This window comes from Coffea arabica, chromosome 7e (assembly GCF_036785885.1).
Source record: "Coffea arabica cultivar ET-39 chromosome 7e, Coffea Arabica ET-39 HiFi, whole genome shotgun sequence".
Taxonomy (NCBI): domain Eukaryota; kingdom Viridiplantae; phylum Streptophyta; class Magnoliopsida; order Gentianales; family Rubiaceae; genus Coffea; species Coffea arabica.
In genome coordinates this window covers 22,422,094-22,432,433 of record NC_092323.1, presented here as the reverse complement: position 1 = coordinate 22,432,433, position 10,340 = coordinate 22,422,094, and the positions used below count along the sequence as shown (strand labels likewise).

At 34.2% G+C, this 10,340-nt stretch overlaps 1 protein-coding gene across 1 annotated transcript; it reads left to right on the top strand.

Moving 5' to 3' along the window:
• The first annotated feature begins 6,780 nt into the window (after nt 1-6,780).
• Nucleotides 6,781-8,631, top strand: LOC113700367 (gibberellin 20 oxidase 1-D-like). Its single transcript, XM_027220798.2, has 3 exons — nt 6,781-7,389; nt 7,508-7,829; nt 8,101-8,631. Exons 1-3 carry the CDS (start codon nt 6,839-6,841, stop codon nt 8,380-8,382), a joined length of 1,155 nt encoding a protein of 384 aa, XP_027076599.1. The 5' UTR covers nt 6,781-6,838; the 3' UTR covers nt 8,383-8,631.
• The last annotated feature ends 1,709 nt before the right edge of the window (nt 8,632-10,340 follow it).

The window sequence follows — 10,340 nt, the reverse complement described above, 5'->3', positions numbered from 1 at the left end:
CAAGTAATTCGAAGGTAAGCTATTAGGTTTATATGTGCCTTGTAACCAAGAAGGTCTTAATCATGTTCATATATGCATGTATAAATGTGGTTTTGAAAGGAATCAAGGCAAGTTATAGAAAAACAAAACCATGGTAGAAAATTGCTCATGAACGAAAATAGAGATTGATATGGACACTTAAGTCGAAAGGCTCAAAGTCAGCTTTCTTTGGTCAAAACAGGGGTAAAACTTCCTTAAATCTCCATGTCTTTCACAAGCAAAGAAGATAACTGGTTGCATGTTAGTTTTAGTAAATAATCTTGTGGTTCTTTTTGAAGATTAAAATTAAACTACCGTTGATTTGAGTTAATCTGGCCGCTTTGACATAATATTGCATTTGCAAACTTTTGCTTCCAGTTTTGAGTAAATTCACTAGACAAACATAAAATATGTTCTGTATACTCTTTATTTGGTGATGCATGTAAGTTTTATGGTGACAAGCTTGAGTTTTGTTGCTGGAATTCTTGTTTGGAGGACTGCATGGCCGCTAGAAAAATTCCAGCTTAGCCGATGGTGGTTCTTTTGAGTTACTAATGGATGTTTTGGTGAATTGAAGCTGGAAAATCATGTTGTATGCCCTATACGAGCTATATCTAGTATTACATGCTGAATTTTCTGGATGGAAACCTTGTTGAAAATTTCGAAGTAACTTTGCTGGAAAACTCTGTGATGGCCGAGAGAGTGGAGCTGGAATTGCAGCTTGTTACCAGAATTTTCTTTGGAGAATTATGCTAGGAATGCATGAAATATGTTCATCTCTGATCTTACAGGATACCTATTTGTGGAACTAGTAAAAATGTTGATGGATTCGGCTTGAAATGTTGAAAGAAAGCTGCTAGAGTTTCTTAGTTTTTGTCGAGACAAAGAGATGAGGAATTTCCAGCTTCCTCTATGAATTTTGGTTCCAAACTTGTATATTGAGGTTCAATACATTACATAAAACTTTAGTCTTGACATGCATGTTAGATTTAAGTGTGAGATGAAGAGTTCATTCGCCTTACTCCTTGAATATTGGATAAAAAAATGATTTAATCTTAGTCTAAACATCTTACAAGACTTTAAACTTGGTATATATGTATATTTATTTGGTTTCTGTCGAAATTTGATGCTTAAATTATGTTAAAATTGCTGGTATGAATGTCATACTTAAATGTATGGATGGTTTGAATAAAAGTCTTATGGTTTTGAAAGAGAAAAAGGAGTTTTTCCACAAGTGAAAAATGAGTTTCCAGATTTTCGGATTTCATTGACCAGTCTCAGTAAAATGCTTATATCCTGGTGTAGGAAAGTCCGATTGAGGTGCCATTAGTGGCATTTGAAACTAGAATCATGGGCCTTTGTTCTGTAGAAATTTCATATTTTTCCTCCATGTGTACTGCTGTCCGTGACTCCTCAAAGTAGGCTGTCCTGCTTGAATGTCCCGTTTTTTCAGGAAAATGAATTTTTGACTTGGATCGAATATTTGGCCTATTTGTGATTTGAAACTCTGAAAAGTGTCTTCTGGGATGTGATAGTACTAAAAATCTATTTTACAACAGTATAACTTTCATAATTGTTTGATTTTTGGAACTCGAGTTACGAATTTCTAAACGTTACTGCTACTACTCATCTGCGTAGATTCCTGAAGCATAGAAATGGGCTTCTTGACTTTAAAACCTCAGACGGTCTACTTCCAACCTCTCATCTTGATTTTTCTACGTCCTTGACATCAAATATATCCCTATTGAACTTCTCTCGCTAATGTATCTTCCATTTCTTCAAAATTTTACTCTTTTAACACGTTACCTTAATTAAAGCGGTCAAGACTTGTACTTAGCTTTTAGCCACCATCTCTGAATTTCCAAGTGAAGCTTACATGCTAAAATTGTCTTGGGTGTGAATGACATTGAGCCTAGTGAAATGCTATTGTGGTAATCTGAGTTTAGATGTGTATCTAGCTAACTAAAATCTGGATTTCTAGAGTTATCTAAGAGTTAAGTTAGCCGTGACTTTCCTCTTTGTTTTGAGTTGAATTTCTGGTTGAATTGTAGTAGGAAGTGACTGTTTGATGCTAAGAGCTAATGATTGATGAAGCTCTTGGCCATTTGAGTAATTGTTGCAAGGGTTATTATTTTTGGTGGAATTTTGTAAGTGGGTTGGTCGAAATGTACTTGGAAGGTCCATGAATTGTGGTTTGGTTTTATTTTGATATTTTGGACTTTCTTTGTTTAATTTTGATTAGAATTGAATCTGTTAAGACCTAGGGCTAATGATTGATGAAGCCCTGGTGAAATTGATGTTTGAATTGTGATTTTGCCATATTGGCGACTTGAAATATAATGTGCAAATGAATTGGAATCGTGAAGTCCGTTTTTGTCCTTTGAATTCGAGTACCTTGATAACCAAGCCTTGTGGAAATATTTTGTCTTAATATCAGGTTATGGTAATTGAGTATAGTACGATAAAGCTAAAATTTAGATATCGGGACTTTCAAAACCTTGCCGACTAGTTAATGCTTTTCTTTGCTTAAACTAGTTTTATTACCTTTAGGGGATAATTGCATTACCTTCCAAACTTTAAGTTTTTCATAAAATTATCTTTGACTAGTTGTTTTAGAGGAAATTTGTTAAAAACATTAGATTTGAATAATTTCAAATAAAAGACATAGAAAACTTGTTCGGCAAGAAAACTTGTTTGAACTAATTTGGCTCTAGTTTGCCCCTCTCGAAGGGAAGTATCTTTAAAGAAACCACACGAAACATTTTATTCTTTTACTAGTCTTGATTTTAAGAGATTTATTGATTTGTTTCGAGGAATTAAACTGGCTTTATACAAGAAAATCTTTTATATATAAATCAAGAGTTTGTTTAGTAAAACTTATAGTTTTAAAACTTGGATTTCAAGGGTTTAGCGAGGGCGTGGACTTCAATTCCCAGCGTGACTTTTGAGCTTCACTTTTGGTGAGTGTCCATGCTTGTTTTATGTCTAAAGTGTTAAAGTGCTTTCTTGACTTGTTATGTGATAACTGGAAGGTGGTTTACCTGAACCATTGAAGTGGCAGTGTGTACTTCATCGCACTAGCCTTTCGAGTGGTGACTTGCTTGAAATGTTTTCTCAAATATTTTACAATTGTTGACTGGAGCGTGGACTCGTCAACTAATCTACCAGGCAGGGGAGTGTACCACACCTTAAGGGTAGGAGGGCCTCTTATCCTGACCTGGTAACCACATGTTGGACGCAACGTTGTTGGGTGAATCTCTCGACTAGTCTATAATAGGGTATACTCAAGTAATACCAAACTCTCTCGTGTGGCGTGCGGGCCCGGTGTGGGAGTAAGTTGGTTGGAGCGTATTAAGGAAAAAAATAATGAATCTACATGGATCTTAGGTAGTGAGAGTTGACGGAGGACCAATTGCGATTAATTTTGATCAAGTTCGTGGAAATGGCTCATGAGAACCCCTGTATCCTACCATGTGCTGTTATATGCTTTTCTACTCGCTGAATTTAAACTTGAAGATTATTTGCTAGTTGTGTTATATGATTGCATGTTTTGGGACACCACTGAGCTTTAGCTCACCACACAATATTTGTTTTTCCTTAACAGGTTCCGGCATTTAAGAGATCTGAAGTCTGCTTTTATCTTTTGTAAATGTTGTTTTGAATCGGACTATGTACCTTTCGTCTTGGGTTGTCACTTGAAGCTGGAAATGTGCAAGCCCTGAGTTTTGTTTGGCTTGTATGAATGAATTTGTATTTTATGGTTTCACTTTGTGGGTTGTAATGTTATCTCTGAAGTTAATGTGTTCTTAGTATTGTAATCGTTTAATGGTTGGCTTGTTCGGGTGACGTAGTTTGTTTTGGTTTAAGTTATACGTCGGAAGGGTTTAGTCAGTTTTTCTTGTGTGAGTCCTGGCGAGAGCTAGGCAGACGACCTGCCAACCCTCTGGTTCGCTTTAGAGAGAAGTGGGGCCGTCACAAAAAATGCACTAGAAATTAGAAATTTTGATTTTCCTTTCTTTACTTGGTTATCATTCTATATTGCAAAAATAGGAATAGATGATATATATAATACTCCACAAATAAATGTTCAAACTAATTTATATAAAAAATGGAAATTAAAAGACGATCAAGTAATAACGTCAATACATCCTCCATTACAAGAAGTAAAAATTAACATAGGGCAAGGAAACACCAGTCCTTTTACCAACAACTTAGCCAAATTATTTACTGATATTAATTTTGCAGGATCATGGATCCAAAAGCAGGAAGTTCTAAACCCAAGACTCCTCAAGACTATGAGATGAGTCTTACTCTTGTAACTCAAAATAGATTTCAATTATTGCAAGATTTTCCAGCATTGACTTATAGTCAAGTTGCTCGTACTCCAACTTCTTCTCAAATAAGACCCATTCAACAAATTCCAAGAACCCCAGAAAAAACCAATGAAAATCCATATTTTACCAAACCTATTACTCAACATATTACTTTAACCAGATTCCAAGAGGTACCTCTTTACAATGCACTTAACTCTTTTACTCAAAGATTTTTTCCTCCAAAATGTTTCTGGCAACCAGATGATCCATCAAAAAATTTGGATTATTATGAATTAATTCTCACTGATACTCAATCTGTTGAGATTTTCCCTATTCTAGATAAAAAGAATCCAGAAATCATCAGCCATTCAAAATGCATTATAAAGAAAGTTTGTTCTCCTAATGAATGGACTTCTCTTTATTCAAAGAAATCTTTCTCAGTTAGATTCATTCCAGATGAATTTACTTATCAAGATCACAAAATGGCATGGTATCGTGCCATCCTAAGAATCTCTCTGTAAACCTCTCCTTTGTCAGTTTTTAAATTTCTTTGTACGCACTTCTATTTAATAGAAAATATAGTACAATTATGAATGGATAATATATACGTTATCAGTATATATAAGGTTAATTCTAATTATTAGTAGGAAAAAATAAGGAGAAAAAAAGTATGAAGAATGATGAGTCCAATCTAGCAAGGAATTCCTTGAATACCAATATTTTGGAGAACCTCAAGGTCCATCCTACACATATACTTCAGACTTTTCTTCTTCTCTTTAGTTTTGATCGCACTTCACAACTCACACACCACATTTAGGCACTGTTTAGTTTGAGGGAAAGGAAGTGAAAAAAAAAAAGATACCAATGGAAAAGAAAGAGAGAGTAGAGAAGAGTGATTTCTATCTCTCTTGTTTGGATTAAGTATGAAAATAAAAAAGTAAATATTGAATTTTTGTTGGGATTGAAGAAGGAAAAGGAAAAGAAAAGAAAAGATCAAGTGTTAATTTACCAGAAAAAATATGCAACAATGATCTTTTAAAAAATTTTAAATTATTTCAATTAATTTAGTTTCATTTCCCTTCGTTTCCGCCCACTTTTGGGCAGAAATTAAAAACTCAATAAAACAGTTAGACTCTTTCATTCCCATTCCCTCCTTATCTTTTCTTTTTCCTCCTCAAAAATCAATCCAAATAATAAAAATAAAATTCCTCCAATTCCTCTTCTTTCTTTTCCCTTTCATTCCCTTAATGCAAACGGTGCCTTAAACTAACTCATTTATTCTTCTATTTTATCTCTACTCACATAGTTATTTTTTTTATAATAGTTTTTCAATTATTCTTCAATTTGTATATACTGACCCATGGTTCTTCAATTATTCTTCAATTTGTATAATAGTTTAATTTTTATTTTTCTTGTTTTGTTTGCCTTTGATTTCCCATGTAACATGTACAGTTTACCTCAGTTGCTATTTTAAAGTTATAGGAATCAAAGAAACTACTAGATGCTTTATTATAAGAAATTTGGTTAAAAGAAAATTTAATATTTCGTAATTGTTATTTAAAAGTAGTACTAATCGTATGGTAAAGTAGATACCAATGGCATACTTTATAAGGAAACTAATTATTAGTTTGATTTAGAACAATTTATCAAAAGTGAAATTAAACAAAATAATGAAAACGGCTACTAGTAATTATGCTTAGGTGGACCAAAGTAATATAATTCTAGTTTGACAACAAAAATCATAGAGAGGATTTTAATATTTCAAAAACTATTGAGGAGCCTGATGCCCCTATCCATCTCCCTGTGTTCGTCCCTAATATTGGTGAATGATCTATAAGAATCCCTATAACTATTCTAGGGGAAATGTTTTTATAAGCTGCGAACAACTTAACTATTTTTGTAGCTCTAGAATATTTCAATTTATACTCCTACCTATTATTATCTAGATATACTAAGAAAGGTGTATGGTCTAATAAGGCCACTTTGAAATATTTACTCATGGATAGGGTAAAAGGCATGTCCTAACCCGTAATAGTGACCAAAGTAGAATCCATCCAAATTTTTCCTACTAGAAAAAAAAATACAAAATAATTCAACCATGCATTTAAATCTAGATTTTCTTTCCATAGATATTCATATAAGTTATTATTACTTCCATCGCCACGTATTTACTCATGGATAGGGTAAAGGGCATGTCCTAACCCGTGATACTGACCAAAGTAGAATGCATTTTCCTACTAGAAAAAAATTACAAAATGACTCAACCATGCATTTAAATCCAGATTTTCTTTCCATAGATATCCATATCAGTTATTATTACTTTCCATCTCCGTGTATTAGCTAAAGATATTGATGGATGAATGGTTATGGTAACATTGCCTCCTCTACCTACCATCAACTTATATATATATATATATATATATATATATATATATATATATATATACATACATATACAGAGGCAACACAAATTGCCAATTGCCAAAATCAAATATATTAACTTGGCAATGCCTAGTGCTAAAAATCAGTTGTCATCATCTCCAACAACAAATGAAACCAAAGGCGAACAAAAGTCACTTGTCTTTGATGCGCCTTTTCTCCAAAATCAATCCGACATTCCCCATGAGTTCATATGGCCTGATGAGGAAAAGCCTTGTCTTGTGCCTCCCCCAATGCTTCATGTGCCTTGTATAGATTTGAATGGCTTCCTCTCTGGGGACCCTGTCACTGTCTCCACCGCAACTAAGCTAGTAAAGCAAGCATGTCTTGAACATGGTTTCTTTCTTGTGGTTAATCATGGGATGGACTTGCAACTCCTAAAAGCAGCCCACAAGTGCTTGGATTTCTTCTTTGATAGGCCACTGCAAGAAAAGCAGAGAGTCCAGAGAAAGCTTGGGGATCATTGTGGTTATGCTAGTAGCTTCACTAATAGGTTCTCCTCCAAACTTCCATGGAAAGAAACGCTCTCTTTTCGATATTGTGCTGATGGTCAACAGGCCCTAAACATTGTTGAAAGCTACTTCTTGAATGGAATGGGTGAAGATTTTAGAGAATCCGGGTATGAAATTGCATACACGCCACTAGCTATTTTTCTTCTTAGTACAATAGATGCTTTTTTTTTTTTTTTGCTTTACTTCTTTTGATGATGGATTGCTTTCTCTTGTCTTTGTCTTTAGGAAGGTGTTCCAGAAGTACAGTGAAGCCATGAGTAGTCTATGTCTTAAAGTTATGGAACTTTTGGGAACCAGTCTTGGAGTAAAAGCGAAACATTTTAGAGAATTCTTTGCAGGAAATGATTCAATAATGAGATTAAACTACTATCCTGCATGCCAAAAACCTGATCTAACTCTTGGAACAGGCCCTCATACTGACCCCACATCCTTAACAATTCTTCATCAGGATCATGTTGGAGGCCTTGAAGTGTATGTCAATGGAAAATGGCACTCCGTTCCTCCTGACCCTGAATCTTTCGTCGTCAATATTGGCGACACATTCATGGTGAGTTACGGTATAGTAATCCGTTGTTGTCACTGCAATTAGCTCTTTCTTTGTCTAATCTACTTCTTTGTTCCAATTCTTATTTTGAATGTTTGATTTCTTCAAAAGATCATTTTGAAAAAGAAAAAAATGAAATAGAATAAGTTTGTTATTTTATATTGTTCTTTTCGGAATTCTTGTTTGTTTAGGAAAAAAATGTTAATTTTGCTCAAAATGTTCGGTTTGTTAATTGCACCGGGACTGAATACTTATTGGGACTAATGTCTTTCAGGCTCTTTCAAATGGAATCTTCAAAAGTTGCTTGCATAGGGCTATTGTGAACTCTCGAACTCCAAGAAAATCTATTGCATTTTTCCTATGTCCCAAAATGGATAAGGTTGTAAGCCCCCCAGAAGAATTGGTATCTTCTGATAATCCAAGGATGTTTCCAGATTTTACATGGTCAGAGCTGCTTGAATTCACTCAGAAACATTACAGAGCTGATATGAAAACCTTGGACGCTTTTGCGAAATGGCTGATATGCCAAAGGGATGCTCAAAAAATGGCTACTTAATTAGTCAAGCCAACTACTTTGCAAGCAAAATCAAGTGTGTTAGACTTAAGAATTCTAGGTCAAGGTGACAAGAAACTTAAAAGAAAAAGATGGATATCAACCCCTTAAAGAGTTAAAAATAAAACAACCCACCACAAACCCTGTGATGATGGAGGGTTGTATTGCAGTTATATATTGTTGGTGTTGTACTATAGACTGTAGACTATAATAAACTCCTATATGAGACAAGTGGGGATGATATCTTCTCTATTATTTTTCTCTCCATTTATCTATTTTTATTTTTCTCTTCATTTATCAATTTTTATAGTTGTAAAAGTAAATTTTTTCACAATTATCTTTTTGTGTCAATAATTTTATTTCCACAAATAGATCAAGGTACTCAAAAATTAAGCTCATTTATGAATATTTTATAATTCAATTTATACAAAATATTTTGATAGTGCAAAATGGATCAAAATTACGGTGAAAGTTAAAAAATTTGATCCAACAGTAAAATTTAATGAATTTAATTTCAACTTTTGTACATACTTTAACCAACTCGAGAAATATAATATGGATGGTTTTATTTTTCAAAATTATATTTATTTAGACGTAATGGAGAGAAAATCTTCTCCAATTAATGGAGAGGGGTCTAACTGGAGACAACTAGTGCAATATGCAATTTTCATGAATAAAGAGCTTTAATGGCTTTCATGTTAACAATTTAGCTTTTCCTTGTTCAGAGGAATAGTTTTCTACTTTGTTAAAGGGCCGTCTATTTCAGATAATTACTTGCTGGCTCAGGAACTAATGTCAGACATGGGAAAGAAGTGCAGGGGTGGGAATCTGACTCTTAAGTTAGACATGACTAAGGCATATGATAGGGTTTCTTGGCGATTTCTTATGGCAGTGTTGCGCCGGTTTGGTTTCAGGGAAAAGTTCATAGACTTGGTGTGGAGGTTGATTTCCAACATTTGGTTCTCCGTACTTATCAATGGCATACCTTATGGTTTCTTTAAATCCTCTAGGGGATTATGTGTGATAACTTGAGAAAATCTTGAATAGACTTAGCCATTATTACCCTTATTTCGTCATTTGAAATATTATAGATAACAAATAATTGGTCAAATTAAATGACTAAATTTAATTATTCTATAAATTAAGGATTTTGCAATATCCTAGAATGGTGAAGGAAAAATATATATATATTTATATAATAAGAAGAATTTATTCTAAAAAATTAGTTACATGAATCAATAAACATCCGATATGCATATTACCATTTGTGTCCTATGAATATATTGAATAGTGGAATAAGTGATACGTCTAGTTGAATTTCTTTAAGATCAAGTGTGTGAAAATCTACTAGATAGATATATATTTAGAAAGTTTTCAAGGTAAATACAAAATTGGAACAAACGAAAAATTTTGAGTCAAGGTGTGAGGCAATAAAATTTCGAGTTCATGGCAACCATAAAAAATTCATAAAACAAACCGAGCGCTTATGGAACTGAAACCGAATAAAGGTCAGCCAACTATCTACTAGACTAAACGATGGAAAGGAAATGAGTAGAATTTGGCTGCTAGCTTGGGGCGGTGAGTGACTCTCATTTGGACAGCTACCGAAATGAACCTGCTACCAAAATTGCTGAGTAAGCAGTGACCGAATGAGGGAATGGAACCAAAGGAAAGCTAAACAACTGTCCACCAAACTTAAGCGGTGGAAGGGAGAAACCAATAGGATTTGGCCTCTAGTCTAGGACGGTGAATAACACCTGTATGATAGCTGCCCATTTAATTACTAACTATAGTGATGATCAAAGGGAGAAGGGAGACAGCGGTGACATTACTTGGGTGGTGGCCGAGTGAGGAAACGCATTCTTACTTCTTTTCTTACCAACCGAATGTTGAGAGCAAGACCGAGAGAGACTCAGCCATATTTTCTTCTATTTCAGTACACCATCTGGAGGGAGAAAAGG

Coding starts and splice junctions, on each gene's coding strand:
- LOC113700367 (XM_027220798.2), top strand. CDS start 6,839: ATGCCTAGTGCTAAAAATCAGTTGTCATCATCTCCAACAACAAATGAA. Junction 7,390..7,507: donor GAAGATTTTAGAGAATCCGG/GTATGAAATTGC, acceptor CTTTGTCTTTAG/GAAGGTGTTCCAGAAGTACA. Junction 7,830..8,100: donor ATATTGGCGACACATTCATG/GTGAGTTACGGT, acceptor AATGTCTTTCAG/GCTCTTTCAAATGGAATCTT.